This window comes from Trachymyrmex septentrionalis, unplaced genomic scaffold, assembly GCF_001594115.1.
Source record: "Trachymyrmex septentrionalis isolate Tsep2-gDNA-1 unplaced genomic scaffold, Tsep1.0 scaffold119, whole genome shotgun sequence".
Classification (NCBI taxonomy): domain Eukaryota; kingdom Metazoa; phylum Arthropoda; class Insecta; order Hymenoptera; family Formicidae; genus Trachymyrmex; species Trachymyrmex septentrionalis.
The window spans coordinates 515,222-533,441 of record NW_017304320.1 but is presented as its reverse complement, the minus strand read 5'-3'; the positions used below and the strand labels follow the sequence as shown (position 1 = coordinate 533,441).

Here is an 18,220-nt window from a genome sequence, read left to right as displayed (position 1 = left end):
CACCGTTGCCTCCGATGCCGCCGCTGCTGCTACCGCCACCGCCGCCACCGCCGCCGCCACCACTATCACCGCCACCACCACCGCCGACGCTCGGCGGATCCTGGGACGACGACAGATCCTCCGCGGCGGCGAGGTCTCGCTCCTCCTTGACGCCGAGCGCGCCAGCCGCGAGTAGTTCCAGCGGTAGGCTCGCGCACGCGATGTCGGGGCTTTGAGAGGCCGACGAAGACATACCCTCGACGCTACCTCCTCCGTTACCACCACCACCGTTGCCGCCGCTACCACCACCACCACCACCACCACCACCACCCCCGTTACCATTACCACCGCCACCTCCGCCGCTCCTACCACCCCCCGTTTCATGCACGACGACCTCGTGCTGATGCTGCTGCTGCTGTTGATGATGGTGGTGATGGTGGTGGTGGCTGTGATGGTGATGATGGTGGTGGTGGTTATGATGCCTACCCCCACCGACCACGATACCCCTACCGCCACCACTTCCTCCTCCTCCCCCTCCTCCTCCTCCGGCGCCTCCGCCTCCTCCGCCACAGTTCCCATTCGAGCCGCCCCCACCGCCCCGGCCATGCGTAGACACCGCCGCCGGGGAATCGACCGAGTCCAGTAATTGCTCGCTATGCGATTGATGATCGCCTATGTCCCCTATACCTTCCATTTACGCACATCTAGTTCGGTAGTGGGCGCACTGCCACTCGCTCCTTCGCTGTCGTACGCCGCCGACCACGACACACCGTACCGTGTAACACCACACAGAGCGCGCGCGTTTATAAGTTTTGTTTTCTTTTTTTTCTTTTTCTCGCGAGGAGCATTTGATACTCTCTCTCTCTCTCTCTCTCTCTCTCTGTTGTCTTCTTCGTTTACGTCGAGTATAATCGTTGTTGTTTCGAAAGGGTTACCACGATCTTCGGACCGATCACTGACCTCAGGTGATCTCTCAAATCACTGATTACCGCACGACCGCGAAGCGACGACGTATACGATCATTTCGGCAACTACCTCGCGAATAGAGCGCGTAAGCGGTCGACGACGACGACGACGACGACGACGACGACGACGACGAGGACGCTGATGCTGAGGCTCCACCGTCACGCCGGATCGGCATAGGGAGCACCCCGTGATAGCGCAACGACCACCGTGCGCCCATGACACCGCGCGAGTGCGGAGCGAGTGAGAGCGCACGCTCTCTGCGCTCGCGCGCCCGAGTGCGAGCGCACCCAGCACCGGCTCTTCCCGGTGGAAGAGAGACGAGGAGAGAACGAGAGTGAGAGTGAGAGTGAGAAAAAGAGAGAGAGAGGAAGAGAGAGAGAGAGAGAGAGAGAGAGAGAAAGAGAGCGCGAGAGCCACCAAGCGGACCCAGAATACAGAGGACGAAGTGGCGTGAAGGGGGTTTCGATTTCACCGCGCTCGGTCCCGCACCACCGCCGCTGCCGCCACGGTTACGTTATGTTCCGTTCTCTATCGGGGACTTGTTCCACTCCGCCCCCTTCCCCTAACGGTCCGAACCCCCGGTAGTGTTCCGAGTCACACTATACCGGCACCGCTGCCACCTGGTCCGCTCTATTACCCTGTTACACTACTACTACGATCACTAATATATCACTACCGCTGTTCCGCTCGCGCGCTTCTTCGTGTCGCGTGCCACGAGTTCCTCTCCCGGTCCAGGTGCGACAGTCCGCATCTCTGTCCTCCTCTTCCTCCTTCTCCTCCTTCCCCCCCTGTCCCCGCCACGTGTCAGTTCGTTCGTTCGTTCGTTCACGGAGGGGAGTTCGTTCGCTCGCACACCGCACCACCACTGTCACTATCACTACACCAGCACACCGTTCAACGGAACCGTTACCGTTGTACCTGCGCGCTGGTCCCGTTCGCGCCTTTTCTCCCCCCGGAGAATGGAGGAATTCTCACGTCCACGTGAAAGCGAAACCCCGGTACCAGAAGAATCTCGCTGTTTTGTATCACGCGGACGATTCGTGGATGACTATATACGAGAGTTTCTAGCGACAGTTGCCCGGAAGACGACTGTCGATCCTCGCGATTGTCTTTTCGCGATTGCCCCTTTCGTGCTCGACGAGGCTGCAAGGGTGCGACGATAACTTCGTATGTACGGAGCGTTAAGTGACAGAAGCGACCCCTTACCGGTCACACTCGCCGGCTGAAGCCCACCACCATCAACGGCGCGCCACTATAGAGGTGTGTGGGTGACACGGACACCCACCGCCCACCACCACCGTCACGACAACGACGACGACCACTACCACCGCCGCCACCGCCACCAGTACCACCAGCAGCAACTCTAACTACGACGCCGCCGCCGCCGCCGCCGCCGCTGCCGCCGCCGCCGCCGCCGTCGACGTCGCCGCCGCCGCTGGCGTCAGTCAGCTTTCTATCGATTTTCCGATACCTCGTGACCAACGTAGCTCGATGCGCGCGGCTCGATACTTCGAGCATAAACATCGACTCGCGTCACCCGCGTCCGCCGCCACCGCGTCCCGCTCGACCTCGACCCAGCGATGTGCGGCTGCTGATACGAAAGCTGCTCCGGATTCGACGCAACTCGATTCGCGATTCGATTCGCGATCGTCGTCTGTCTTCCCCGACAACACGCCGTCTAGTCTTTTCCGTCGAGAGATTTTTTTATAAACCTCGGTACACTCCGGAAAGTCTCCTCATCGCGAGATGTCGCGTCCGCGACAATTCCGCCGGTTCTCTTTGCAAATCGGTCTTCCGACCTTCTCTGGCGAACTTTTTTTTTTTCCCCCGAACTAGGTCGCCGCGGGAAGTTACTTTGCCCAAGTGTGCCAAGTTTTTCTCACTCAGAGTTCACTACAGACTTTCGCTCCTCTTCTTCCACCTTCCCGGAAATCGTAGTGATCGGTCCAGGTTATTTAACGAGCATCGCCGATCCGTCCGGTCGATCGCCGAATCGATACATCGATCGGCCGGTCCAACGCGAACCGCGCGGTGTCCGCTCGTGCGCGCACGCGCGGAAATCGCCGTCGAAATCGCCAGTCTTCAGGATCGAAACGTCGATACGCCGATAAGGGTCACCCCGTCCACCATGATGGCACCGCGTCGCGGTGTATATGGAGATTCGCTCTTCAAGATGTCCTCCTGTGGCCGCGAGAACGAACGATCCGCGAGAACGATAACTCGATCGAGCGACACCGACGGCGGAATTCGCACACACGCGTGTACAGAGGCATACACACAGAGAGACAGACGCACGTACACACGTACACACCGGTCAGGGGTGGCAGAGAGAAGAAGAGGGGTCGTCGACGATTGGTCGTGGTCGGCGTCGATACGGAGATCAATGGCCGCCCGCGCTCTCTTCTGCGTGTATATAGAGAGAGAGAGAGCGAGAGAGACGACGATGGCGTCGAATCGACTGTCAGGCACTGTGGGCCGCGCTATCGATCGATCGGCTTTGCGGAGTGTCGAAGTCGCGGCCCGATGCTTCGCGCGCGCTCGATGGCGCACCTGACCTCGAAGGGTGGCGCGCGAGAGAGCAGACGATTCCTTCGGGTAACCAACTTCTCTTCCTTTCGGACGGGGGTGTTCTTCGCGGCCTTCCGATCCTGGACTTCGTCAACGTCGGCTCGCGCCCGCGTGCGCACGCTTCGAGCGCACCGCGACGCGCTCTCCTCTGTATATGTGCGTACGTGTGTATCTCTTTTCCTCTCTCTCCCTCTCTCTCTCTCTCTCTCTCCTTCCCTTTCCCTCTTTGCACCCTCAACGCTGCCGTCGTCTTCGTACTTCCGAATTCCGTCGCAGTTTGTCCGGCACGCGAATTTTCTCCCGAGCAGATGGACTGGATTCCCTCGCGCAGAACAATTCCTCCTTTTCCTCTTATTCTTCCGCGTTCCTCTTCCTCTTCTTGATCTCGGACCTCTTCAGGTCTCTCCGGGGCGCCCGCAGGAACCGCGCGAGGCGAGAAGGACGTTTTCCTACGGCAAGGGCGCGCACGAGGTCGAGTCGTGTGGTGTTGTTGGAACACACGGAGAGAAAACGAGCGCGTCTCGCGCTCGCACGGAGTTGTGCGGAGTTGCGCAAATCGCGAATGCTACGCTACGCGAGAGCCTCCGGCAGGAGGGTGCCTTTCTCTCCATCTCACTCTGTTTCTCTCTCTCTCTCTCTTCTTTGCTCTCTCGCGCGCTCTCTCTTCCTCTCGCTCTCTCCCGCGGGGCGAGACGGGTGCGACAGAGTTGAGGGGGTTGCAAGAGTACGGCGGGGAGGGAGAGGGGCGGAGATCTCGCCACGGGGATCTGTAACGAACTCGATACGCAGGGGTTCGAGGAGAGGGACGGGACGCGACTCCGGGGGATGAAGGGGGAAGAAGGGAGACACTGCTTGGGACGAGGGAACCGGGGGGGAGGGGGGCGGACCAACGAGTCAGGGGTGGCCCAGGGACCACTCGACCGCGTCCGGTACCCCGAACGACGCACAATGTTGCTTCTCAATTAGAGACGAATCTCTTCCTACATGCATTTGCGCGTCCGTTTTTTTTTTTTACACTCCCCCTCTCATTTACCTCACGACTCAGATCGATAACCGGGATCGATGCACTCTCGTGGTTTGATTTATCGAGCGACGAGGGACAATTCATCGATTCGTTGTTACTCGGCGGTCTATGTTTGCTATCGGTGTATTGTCAGCGATATCGATCCGACGAATTGACTGACACGCCGCGGCTGTCACGCCGCGGTATCTTTATACCGACACCTGCGTGCGCGCGTTGAATTCTCAAAAATTTACTTAAGGCTCTTGGAAGTCGATTGTGTAAATTGTGAAAATGACAAGAGTGAGAGCAAACTGAAGAGAATATTTATAATTTCATTAGGTCAATACTTGAAAAATTTGCTCACTTTTTTTCAATGTTTACCTCGTTTTACGATATTCAATCTATCCTCAGTATCATTCAATACGGATATATTTAGATTGATGACGTAAGAAGGAGATACGTAATGAAAATTAATGCAAAAAATCTATAAATATTTTTCGCAATAAAACAATATTCGCATTTTATATATACTTATGAAATGTACCGAAAACTTTTTTATTTTGAAGCAGAATGAAATTATATTTATTTCTCTCAATTCAAAAGCTATCATACATTGCTTCATTATTTAATTAGGCACAATTCCAATCCAAATATAGTTATTTATTGATTACCAGAAGACAGACGAAGTTTTCGATACATTGTTGTTTTATTTAAAAATATTGACATTTTAAATATAAATTGTGAGAATTATTTTTCTTGCTTCTGACGTCACAATCACTGCAGAGAGTAGTTTTCATTCTATTGAAGTGCTGGCGAACAAGCAAGAGGACAACGCTAAATGGGATTTTGAAAATTAACGGAGCAATCGGACGGTGTATTTTTAATAAACGAGTCCAATGTAAACACATTGAGCGTTTCAATATTAAGTGCGTATGCAGAGTTCGTTAATGTTCAATTCAATGGGACTAAATAAGCGAAAGCGAGATCTTTTCTGTAACGTCGAGTGATTACGCACAGAGCTTTACAGTTTGACGAGCGCACTGTGCTTACAATCCTGATTTTATACGATTAAATATTCTGAAATACCCGGGAGCATTTTGTATCTTAACGACAAAGTAACAACGTAAACGTTCTAACGGAAATAATAAAAATAAAAGCAATATAACGTTTTAACGAAAACTTAAACGCTGATGTTTTTTTTAGTAATATAACTAAACAAACAATATGTTTTATTTATGTACATAATACATAATATGTTATTTACGAGCAGATTTTTACGCAAGTTAGATATTGTTTCCTCTTTCTTGTATAACGTTATTGTTTACGGTCCGTCCGAAACAAACATAGAATTTATTATTATCATTTTTAGACGTGCAACGTATTACATAAAGCTGAGAAAATGAGCTACAATGATCTTGCATGATTCTGAACGAAATATAGATTCAATGTGTGCAAACATAATTAAATCTCTCGTAAAAAGAAGTTAAATTTAAAACTTTCTTCTTCAAAAATACTCCACAATTTTCTCGCGCAGAATAAAAACCAGGATTGATCGATACGTTAAAAGATATAAAAAGAATTCGTAGCACTTTGAGGTTGCATGCGTGAATATATAGTATAATTATGCACACGAAATTGAATTAAATATTTTAAAAATTTCATAGAACATTTTTTTACTACAAGAAGCTGAAACGAGACAATAGACGTACAAAAATAGATTTTCAACTTGTACTAACTTTAGGATAATTAGCTTCTAAACAATTGTTTTTGCAATTTTCGAAATAATTCCTCTCGTCGACTGTTGTAAATAATAATTAAGAGTAAGATAAAATATAATATTATTTTATTTTTTATCATACACACAGCTTTTTATTAACAATTCAAGTCACTCTTAATTAAACATGTTATACGTATACATATTTTCTCTCTCTCTCTCTCTCTCTATATATATATATATATATATATATATATAAAACTCTATTTATATATTATATTATATAATTTTCTCTCTATAACATAGAAAAAAAGTATCCGAGCTTTTTAAAAATTACATCATGTGTCAGTGGATTATAGTGCGAAGAATTCCTCGCCAAGTGGAATCAACGTCCGGAAGGGATATAAGGAGTGAGGTAAACGACAGGGATAAAGAGAGTACGAATCCATGCAGCTCTATTAAAAGGCGGAATCTCGGACTGTGTGTAAGAATCATTGCGACGTGTTGGTAGGCGCGGCGCTGGAATTACACGGCCGCGTGAGAGCCGGAGCTGCGGGCGTTTCCGTTGTTGCCCACCTCGAACTGTTTGCTAAGTAGTTGCCAAGGAGTATAGCGCTTCGGAATACAAGGAGACTTATGTCTGTCGGTCTGTTCGATCGCGGAAGCGTGTCGGATGCAGCCGCGGGTGCAGCACGCCGATGCGCTGCCCGGCTCTGCGAGTTTCTACGAGAGACGGCCATTTACAATTCAATTCATCCCCAATTACAATACAAGTGACTCACCCGCCTACTCATCTATCCCTTTCTCCCGGCCTGTTAGGTTTCCGACTCGACGTGCAACGTTTCTCCGGAAAGGTTGGAAACTTTGATTCCGCCGGCGTGGAATTTCCAAGATGAATCGGAAGGGATTTAGTTTCATTCGCAATTCGATCCGGTTAAAGCTGTACCGTGAAAGTGATTTAGCTGTATAATGAAAAGCTGTGATTTTTTTCTGAGCTACGTAAAGAGGAATCTAACAAGTTTTTAGACGTTACAGGCCACTACTATCCCTTAATACACATAGTAATTTTCCAGTCCTTTATTGCACATAACGAATCGTTCTGGGTTAATTTTCATTACTTTTAGAAGTATATAAAAATTGTTAAGTGACTCTTATATATATTTCATTAACATCTTTACAAAATGTTTGTAACTTTTAGAAATGTAATACTGATTAATTTAATATTAGAAATGTATAATAATTGATTAGTATTGGATTTGCAAAGAGTAACAAATATTTTATAAATAAATGAAACCTAATCAGTCATTATTGATTGTTTTTATTCTTTAAATTAATGTTATATTTGTTGTGTAAAAATAAGATTTTAACATTTTTTTTACTTTTCAATAATCATGTCCTTTAGACTCATGAAGTATTTGATTTTTCATTTTCATTAATTTTATTTATTTGGTCCTTTGAATAAGAAACCTTGATACTCCTATAATATTAATATTGGCTAATTTAATACTGAAATACGGTAATTAATTATTTATTTTAAATAATAACTGTTAATAAATAACTGTTGTTCAGTGCTTTTAGTACTCCAAATACAAAATTATTAATAACTGTTGTTCGATAAATTAGCCAGCATTAAGTTGGCCAATATTAAATTTTCGCCAAAGAAGATTGTGTATTAGAAAAAAATAGAACATAGAAACTATTATTAGTCTAGTGTGTTAAAAGAAAAAAAATACGCAGAACATAAATAACCTAATCGTATATACTAAAAGTTAACATTCACAAAGACATTGGAAAATATGACAGAAAAACGTATGGATATATCCCGTATAACGCAAATCTCCAAGGGACATCCTAAAAACGTTCAGAGGAGAGACATTCTAAGGGTATCCTAAGGACGTTCTCAGGATATCCGTCGCATAAAGTGCGCTCTGTGAAATGTATTGCGTTTTACAGCGCATTACTTTTCAGATTCGCTGAATCTTGCTAGCCGATAGAGCAATATTAGTCGGATTATTACTGACCGACGTCGGTAGATTGAGAAAGATGACGAAACGAACGCGATCGACAGCGGAGGAAATTCGCGCGAAAAACCGCATCGCCGAGAGAGAAAATCGATCGATCGCCATGGTCGAGTATTCGCCGGCCGCGACTTGATTTTTGACGGAATGATCGACGCATTGCAATATCAGATTTTCGAGATTCAGATAAGCCCGAGCGATAGAGGAAACGCGATAACATAATGTAACGAAACGCACGACGGCGGCCGAGTCCTCGAGAATATTTCCCAGACGGAATTCGGTCCGTTCGCGGGTATCCGCGACAAAGTGAAATCGATATCGGCGTTATATCCGGTGGCCGAGAGTCGGACGGAAAAGAAACGATGGATTAAAGCGCGAGCGGATAAATTCGTCGCGTGATTAAAGCGCGCCGGCGGATTATGCCGGCGCGGGAAAATAAATATTCAAAGGGGATGCGTCGTAATATTCATATATCGAGTAATATCCTCAACGAATTCCACATATGCATGCGTACGCGCGCGCGCGTGCCATTTATTTTTAAATTTGTTGTACTCTTTTTTTTCCTTCATTTAATTTCTCTCGCCGACGCACGAGTAGTACGTAATGAATCCCAAATGGTAATTCCTACGCCATTCAAATTTATACGAACCGACCGTTGTTTACATTTGAAGATCTGTTTTTATGGCACTTTTTTTTGCACTAGAACTTCCAGTAAAGACAGTTATATAACTGTTACATAACATGTTACTAACATGTATGTTACATGTAATGTACATGTTATAATTTCCTACTCGTGACATTTATAATCAAATTATGTTCTGAATATAATGTAATTACAAATATGATTGCGATGTAACTTGTATAACATATGTTACATCCAAATAGAAGAACATGATTTTTTGGTATCGTAGGATATCAAAGCTAACCAAATATCCTTGGCATTCTATCATACCAACAAATTATTATTTTATCTGGATATAATTACAATATAACTACAATGTAACATATATTACACTACAATCGTTATATGATGAATGAGTAATAACAATTACCGTGTATGTTACATGTTATACAACAGTTATATATCCGTGTTTATTCTTTCTTACTTTCACCAAATGTCAAACATGTACCATATCTTATTGTAGAGCTCTCCGCTCTTATTTCAAGATCGTTTTAAGTAATGTCTTAAGATACTACTACGTTTCTCTGGTTGACATTTCAAGATTGTACTCAAAACGGGTTTAAATATAAGAATCAATTACGATGAATACCAATTTAAGTTCCAAAAGTGTAGACTAGTTCAGCTGTTCGCGTTGCTTGCACTTTTTGCACTCAGCATTTTTGCTTCCTCTTTCTTTAACGCTCGAATACGTATTATTTCATTATAAGTATAAACATCTTTGGCGATTTCAAGCAACGTGAACAAATTTATAGAAAACAGAGTATGCATTTCGCCCGTAATTCCTAACGTACGCTATGACGCTAAATTACTCCATAGTTTCGCTTTGTGTGTACATTCTTAAAATGCAAGATTAATCCATCTTTATACATAAAAAAATTTTCACGTTTCGTAACTTTGTGAAATGCAAATTTCCTACTTCTTTATGGTAATTTTGCGCGAGGGCATTGGAAATAATAGGGCTCGTTAATGCCAGAATTTTACGGTCCTGGGGGGGTAGTTTCTCGACGCCGAGGAGTGGGGACTCGCCGCTGACGACGGGAAGAGGGGCGGGAGGGTGAGAGCTGCGATGTAACGTCGATATCGCGCTCTATACGAGGCGTCGCGACGCCACGAGTGGGGCGCCGCGCGGAGTCACGGGGAAGAGAAGGGAGAGGGGGGCGAGTTTCACATGGGTAAAATAATCGATATATAACGGCGACCGATATGTATGTACCCGACCTGTATATAATGCACCCCGCACACGTGCACGCGAGACCAACCCTTTGCATGTTCAGGCTTATTCCTGCGTGTGTGTGTTCGCGCGCGCGCGTTTCCTCTCTTCTAAGTGTGCGTACGGATGCGCACACGCGTGCGTGCGCGCGCGCGGTACGCAGGCGCACACGTGTCGCACGAATTCACGTGCGTAAAATCGATGCGGCACAACTCGACATTGCATAGGGCTTCGACGACGACATCGACTTTCCCCCGCGCAATCGTCGCTGTTGTTGTTATAACTCTTTAAGTAGGGTAGGTGGTTTAAAAGACAAGCAAGTTGATAGGTGGCGTGCCTAGACACCTTCAAAAAATTTCGATCTTATAGTATTTTTTATTAATACACTAGAAAAAATTCACTAAATCTTAATATATATTTCTTTGAATAGTGCGAAGTAAACATTTACAGTAAATAAATATTTACTCAATAAAGAAATGATAGTTGAATCACAAATTAATAATTTTTGTATTGTATAAGTACGCTTTAATAAATATTTCAATAAATATTTTAATAAAATATTTTAATAAATATTTTAATAAATATTTACTTAAAATTATTCAAATAAATATTTATTAAAATTTAGTATTATTTTCTGATTATATTTTGTTATAACTGAATTTTTACTTTGGTAACTTTTTTTGGTAACAAAAATTTGGAATTATATTTAAGATGCTGTGGCTGCCACCTACCCATAAACTATAAACACAAAATAAAATTATAAAGGAATACATATTTTTCTACACTGTATAATACAAAAGTTTGGTAGTGAATTTAGAACTTGGATAAGAAATTTTTTCAATCAGTAGTAGACATGTTTTAAAAAATAATTAAGAATGTATTGCATATATATTTTTAAAATAATGAAAAAGGTACAGATTATTATAAATAGCACTCAAAAATAATGTTAACAAATTTAGCGACAATTCATCATCTATTAAAAGTTTTTTGTAAAAATGTATGGAAGTGTATTATAGAAATATGATAAAAATTTTAATTTTTTTTGTATAAGTACTTGTAAGCATTCAAGACGATTTATGTAAAGTTATATTGCGACTCAAAAAATTAGTTGTTCTGTAAATAAACGAGAGGCGTCGAATGCCGCTCGGTGCGATTGACTCGTGATCTGTAAATCTCACCTACGTCCACATACGTGATTTTTCGCGTTTAAGGAAAATGGCTCCATCTGGTGATTTAGAGATCTTCGATCACCAGCGCCGTTTGGATCCATGAAACTGTAGATTCCATATATCAGTAGATATATGTACTTGCCAACAAATATTAATGTCAAATACTTTTCTTCCAAAAACTATGTATAATGAAAGAGGCTGATATCCAGAAGTGGATGAAATCAGGCTAATATCAGGATATAAGAATAGTAATAGTAGTAAATAGACGAAGTATTTATTTCTTCTAAATCTTTATAATTAATCTCTGAATTGCAATAAAACTTTGTATAAATCATTTTGAATTCGTGAAAATACTTAAAATATTTTTACGAAAAAAGTGAAAAATTTTGTCATTTCTTTTTCAACTTTAGTTTATAACAATAAAAATAATAATAAGTAAAGTAAATAAAAACGCGTTATTCAAGAAAAATAAATTGTTATAAATTCAACTTTTGTATATACATAGTTTATTCAAAGTATAAATATTTTTATAAATAAGTGTAATAATATATTTAGAATTTGGATCAAAAATCATTTCAGTAAGAAGTAAATATATTTTTAAAAAGTAATTAAGAGAAAATTTCTAAACTATAAAATTGTATTGTTGGATATAAACATTGACCTTATTAACTGTTCCATATTTATAATATAACATTTATTTTTATACAGAAAGTATATGCTTCCAATTTCAGTCACTTTTTACAGATTCCATATATCTGATACGAACAATAAAAAGACAAGGAAAAGCCTATAAACGAAGCAAATAAGATAAGTATTTAATAATAAATTTTAATACAATATAAAGAGATGAGACATTTTAGCTTACTTAGCCATCTTCATAAGGAATTAATGAATTAATAATATTATTAAACGTAATAAACATATAAACGTAATAAATAAATAACATTAAATGATACTAAACACAAATCATGTGAGACACATCGCAATTTTACAAACAATAATTTCCTCTTTACGTTTGCTACAACAGCTCGAGTGATCCGATACGTCCTGAATCGCCGTGAGATTTAAATCCGGTTTTCGATCGTCGCGTCGGAAACTCGCCGCGCGGTGGCTTAAACGGTGGGACTTAGGAATCGGATCGATCCGCGAGGAACATGCTCTCATTATCGCATAGTTACTCCCACCGTTTATTTCTGTTTGACGTAGGGAAGAATATCTATTGTCCGCGATGCAACATGCGAGGAGCGCCTTACGAAAATGGAGACATCAAACAGGCGAGACGTCGTAAGGATGTAAATTCTCCTGGGCTAAATATAGCCCGCCTCCATCGCGAAATCTCCGTTCATAAATAATAGCGCGCTCCTTTTAATGTTGCGACCCACTTTTCCAATTTTACGACGTTCTCGCAATTTCCCTGAAATACCTGAAATAAATCGCGCATTCCGTGAAAGAACCTGCACACACGTAATTCTTTGATCGCGCGAAAATCAAAAATAAATGGATGAAAAATTTACGGATTTCGATTGTGCCGCGACACGCTAAAAATTTATACGTCGCGGAATTTAAATGAGCGCGATTCTCATGAATCGCAGGAAAAGTCGCGACCGCTGCAATTTTTGCGAATCCTCGGATACGACTTTGAGCGCAAAAACTTCTGCCGATTGCGACGGTTGCGTGAAATTCGATCCGCGCAAAAAGATCTCCGCGAGGCCGGGGATGATTTTTGCAAATTAACGAGGTCCCGATGTATCGGCTTTTCGCTCGTCGTTCCCGCGGAATGCAATTAAATCGAAAGAGAGCCCGCGGCCTTCCCCGCGATATCGCGATAACACGCGACGATATTCGTGCCCGCGACTCTGTCCTTCTCCCGTCGCGATTTTAACGCGAATTTCGCTGCAATAAAACGAGCGTGAACGGCCCCGGCTTGTGACGATGTGTAACGCGTTTTTTCCTCTTCTTTCCTCTTTTTTTTTTCACACCAATGTTAACCCGCCAAACGCGCGGAACGCAGATGATGCACGTCCTCGCGTTTCCCTCGTCGTCGCCGTACACTTTCTTTATGGAAATCGATATCTATAATTATTTCATCACTCACTCTGTGCATAGTATTACGCTCGCATTATGGGACTCTACAGACTCGGTTGGATGATGATTGCTAACAACAAAAGTAGTGCATCAAAGTGGTCGTGTCGTATAATTAAATATCCTATCATTTTATTAAAATAAAAAGCTCGGCGTATTTTTTACGCGAAGCTGTCTAGCTAAATAAAAAGATAAACTAAAAAAGAAAAAGATAAGTCTCTATTGTTTCAATTGTTTCAAATAGTGACAAAAATTCTACGGTACATAGTTGGGACGTTTGTGTTTTTAACATGTTTCACGTGTCCCATAAAAATTTTTCATTCAAATTTTTGCACACTATAATTTAACACTAGAGGTATCAACGTTTTACTAAAAGGACTAAGCGGATAAATTACTGTGAATAAAAAAATTAAGACAGTAATGGAAAACCAAATTTCGTCATATAATGTAAAGACATGATTATTGAAAAGTCAAAGAATTTTAAAATCATCTGTGACATGAGAAATATCGCGTAATGTTAATTCTGTCTTTTAGATGAGAAATATAATATTAAAAAATTGCAATTATTGCCAATAATTACGGTTCGGTTCTTCTAGTATTATTATAAGATGAATATGTTAGGAAGTAACACAAATATTATATTAAAAAATAACATCGAAAATATAACACTGACAATTTTTAAGCAAATCGTGAAAGCATATTTTTTTCAGAAAATTTAACATTTACAATATTAAAACATAAAATGAATATTTATGATATGTTAAATTAACACATTTTAATCATTTATCTCAGAATTTACGTTTTAAAATGTATTATTTTTACATTAATTATTTATTTATTCATAAATTGTATTATTTTAAAACTTACAAAATGTTGAATATCAATTTAACACAAAATGTTCGAATAATGCTATCACATATTATATTAAATTAATACTTGGATATGTTCAACACAAAAATTTTCACAAAGACCGAAATTCAAAAGGCTTTTTTACTGTATATGTGTTCGATTATAAACACATTGAAATGTTGCTTCTTGTATGTACTGTATTTTTCGTGCTACGTTTAAAGAAAAGCTATAAGTTTTAGTAATTTGTTTTTTTGATAATTATAACAATTTCGTTGAAATTAAGAATAAATAAAATATAAAATACTGAATAAATTATAGATCTGTCCAAGATTGAATTGAGACTTACATACATCTTCTGTAATCAAATAATTCTCGAGTGTATTTGAGACGCGTTTCGCGGATCTCCTTCCTGGTCGATATTACTTATTAGTGATTGCTACAAACATTTATAGATCATAGACGTCAGATCGGACATGAAAGTGGAGATATGCTGTTCCGTGTAATTAACACAAACGATATACAAGCGTACTCATTGGCGTAACTGGAGCAGCGTGTATACATGTAATACATGGGCGTCGATACATCAGAGAGATGTCAAAGTCTCCCTCCTCTCTTCATCCCCTCCATCTCTCTCTGTAATTTTCAGAGCCTTTAATAATCACTTTGGCGATGCGTAAGTATAAACAGTTCCATCAGGATGAAAGAAAAAAGGAATGACAGCGTCACCGAGAGGGATTACACGTTTTGAGTGATTAAAGAAAATTTTATTTGACTTGTTATCTTGTGATTTACTTCATTGAAAGTTTTATGTAATATTTTATAAAATGACCTAAATAAAAATTGTGTATCTTACAAATAATTCTGTAAATTTGTTTTTATCTTTCGGTAAATAACAATAGTCGTATAAATGTAAGAATTCGTTTAAGTAAATACAAACGAGGAAATATGAGAAGAACAAGAATAGAAAAATTATAAATTTCAGGTGAATTCTCAGTTAAGGAGGACTTCTTTATTCGTATAATATATTTTTACTTCCTGCTGGTCATTAAACATAATTTGAGTCACATAATTCAATGTAATGAATCTTTTTTATGCGAACATAATTTACGATCTAAGAAGAAGTATCGTTTCCTCGTAATTTGATAGAATTTACGTGATGTACGATAAGAGTCGATCATTAGTAGATTCGTCTAGCTAAATTCACATTAATATTTCACGTCTATCTAAATATCCTAATTTTACTTAATTTCATTTTATCGTCTTATACTGTCTTTAATAACACTTATTTCTGAAAGTACAAATAGCATTTCCTTAACTAATATATAACGATTGAATACCCTAATATTATTTTTATATCAATGAAAATTAATAAAGATAACTTTTTTTATTTAATATGCATTAATATATGCAGTATGCATCATTTTTATTTTTACACAACTTAATAAAGTTATTTTTATACAACTTATTAAAGTTATAACATAATGGAAAAGTATAATAAAAAAAATATTTATTATGTAACAAACTTAATATATATTTGTTTAAATTTCTAAGTCAGCATTTAAATCAATGTCGTTAGTAAAATCAATACTTGCGTTCGTAATCAACTGTACTGCTTCGAAGTATTTTCACATCTAGATCAAAGAAAACTAAAAAACTTTGCGTGTGTGAAAGTTTCAAGTAGGACTTTTGCGCAATCGTCCGTTATCGGTCTGACAAAAAACATTGATGTCTCTTTCTCTTTTTTCCTCTTTCTCTTCTCTCTGTCTTTCCTTTTAATAATGCCAGTCAGTGACTAACATATGAGCCTATATATAAGACGACAGGGACCAAGTCATGTTTAGCGCAGGATAGTCAAACGGGGAATCCCCTTCGAATCCTTTCCCCCTCCCCTTTCTCCCCGTAATGGAGGATGGAGATAAGTACTGTCCCCCACAGTAGGAGCTCACCTGCCGCCAGGTGCGACTTCTGTCTTGTTCGCCATCTGCATGAGGGGCCCGTGCCGTGCGTGGGGGCCGTTTCCTCTTTACTTACCTCGTGCGAGAGCGTGATTAGCACACGCACACACGTATTATACACGGGGAACCGTAAAACTTAGCACGCGACCACATTCGTGGACATACGTCACGGGGGACGAGCGTATCGGCGGCTAACCGAGTATGGGGTTACCTTGGTCAAGCCTATTGGAAGCCTTTCGTTCGAGTTGGAAGTATAATAGAAGGAACGATTTCGTGAAGTGACGTTTGTCTACAAATTTAGCTGGTTACTGATCTGAAAATATCAATAAAAAATGATGACTGTCAAAATTTATTGTACTATACATTTAATTGTACTATACATTTCTCGATAAAAATTTATAATTTTGTTATATAATTTTTTTAATAAATAAAATATATACTGGATTATCAAAATAATGTAGGACCTTCAAGCATAAGCGATGCTATAAAAAGTTTTGGCAACTAACTTGAGCGTTCTACATAATTATTTTATATGGTATAAATTATTTTCAGATGTGGCTAAATTTTTAGATATTTAGATGAAATCGTTCTTTCAATATATAAATAACATTTAATTAAAAAGCAATAAGAGTCCAATTGAGTCATTTAGTTTTAAGAACATAACTTTAGAAATAGATTGGCTTTTTATCAATAAGTAGCATCTAAAAATGTAGTTATGTAACTTACTAAAATGGAAACGGTTTATTAAATAATTTTCGATTTGTTCTAAAAGTTAATGATTTTTATTTAAAGAAAAGAAAATGAATTGAAATAATACAATTGATTATAGAATGCAAGTAAAATTTTCGAGTTCATTTTTAGTTATAAAATGTTTTAATAATGGTAATTGTTATATATTAATAAAATGATTAAAATATTTAAACATACTCTTTTCATATTTTATTTTATTAGTTTATATTTTTATCTGTACATTTATACGAGGAATAATTCCTTTTATTTGTCAAATATTCGATAGATCGAATGACATACTATATAATATCGAGGTAGAACAAATAATTAACCATGTAATGTGTTGCCAAATTATTGCGCTTCCGTTGAACTGTGAAATATTCTATGAATGATGATTAAATGTACAGTGCGTTTTATTCTTATCAGATTTTATTATTCTGTATATTTGCACACAGGAACTTTTTTATAACAAATTCTTTGTCGATCGTTTTCGTTACATAATTTGTCATATAATTAAATCAGCTTTTGAACTTTGCTCGCTTCAATCATATTCAGCTCCGATGGTAATGCTCATGTCATCGGAAATGATTTTCGTTTGGTGGTACCATCGATTCGTATCCAAGACGACTGCAATTGAAAATTACAATGTATCAGAACAATGCAAAAAAAAAAAAAAATTAAAAACGCAATATAATGTATAACAAAAGTAATATGAAAAGTAAATTTTATTAGTTATCACAATTATTTCTGAAATATTTCTCCTGAAGTTTTTTTTATACATTTTCGAGAAAAATTTGAATCAATGGTTTTATTTTGAACACTGTTAAGTGAAATAATTCTTTTGCTCCAATTCGAGGATATAAACGATATCCGCATGCCCTGCATTTTAGCGTTAAACATGAACGAACAATATCCAATTCGAAATAACATTAAATGCAACTATCGATCGGAAGACCACATGTAACGCTAAATAAAGAAAGTAATTAATTTTGCAATTAATTCAATCATTGTTTATTGGCATATATCGCGTGGCTCTTACTTATCTCTCCGGTATGCACAATCACTTCCAGCCTCTTGCATGTGTAGTGACACTCTCTCGGCGGATCTAAAATCCACAATTTTTCACCCTTTATCTGAGCCTGCCAGGAAGGATAATCCACATCGTCCACCTTGGAAAAATTTCATATTTTCAAAATATACGATTAATGATAGTCGTCCGTATACTTAAACACAAGCGCATACTTCAATGTTGAATATATTTACATATAAATAATATATTTATGTATAAATACAAAT

At 39.9% G+C, this 18,220-nt stretch overlaps 2 protein-coding genes across 2 annotated transcripts in view; both read right to left on the bottom strand.

Annotated features, from left to right (window-relative positions):
* The window catches only part of LOC108754728 (hepatocyte nuclear factor 6-like), a 112,650-nt gene extending 111,542 nt beyond the window's left edge, over positions 1 to 1,108 (bottom strand). Inside the window, exon 1 of the mRNA XM_018497260.1 lies at positions 93 to 1,108. Coding sequence (XP_018352762.1) covers positions 93 to 673 — 581 coding nt within the window. The 5' untranslated portion in view covers positions 674 to 1,108. The remainder of the gene's footprint in view (positions 1 to 92) is intronic.
* Positions 1,109 to 17,464: 16,356 nt separating this feature from the next.
* The window catches only part of LOC108754486, an 8,594-nt gene continuing 7,838 nt past the window's right edge, over positions 17,465 to 18,220 (bottom strand). The window contains exons 5-6 of the mRNA XM_018496806.1: positions 17,964 to 18,093; positions 17,465 to 17,551 (exon numbers count right to left, since the gene is read on the bottom strand). Coding sequence (XP_018352308.1) covers positions 17,466 to 17,551; positions 17,964 to 18,093 — 216 coding nt within the window. The 3' untranslated portion in view covers position 17,465. The remainder of the gene's footprint in view (positions 17,552 to 17,963; positions 18,094 to 18,220) is intronic.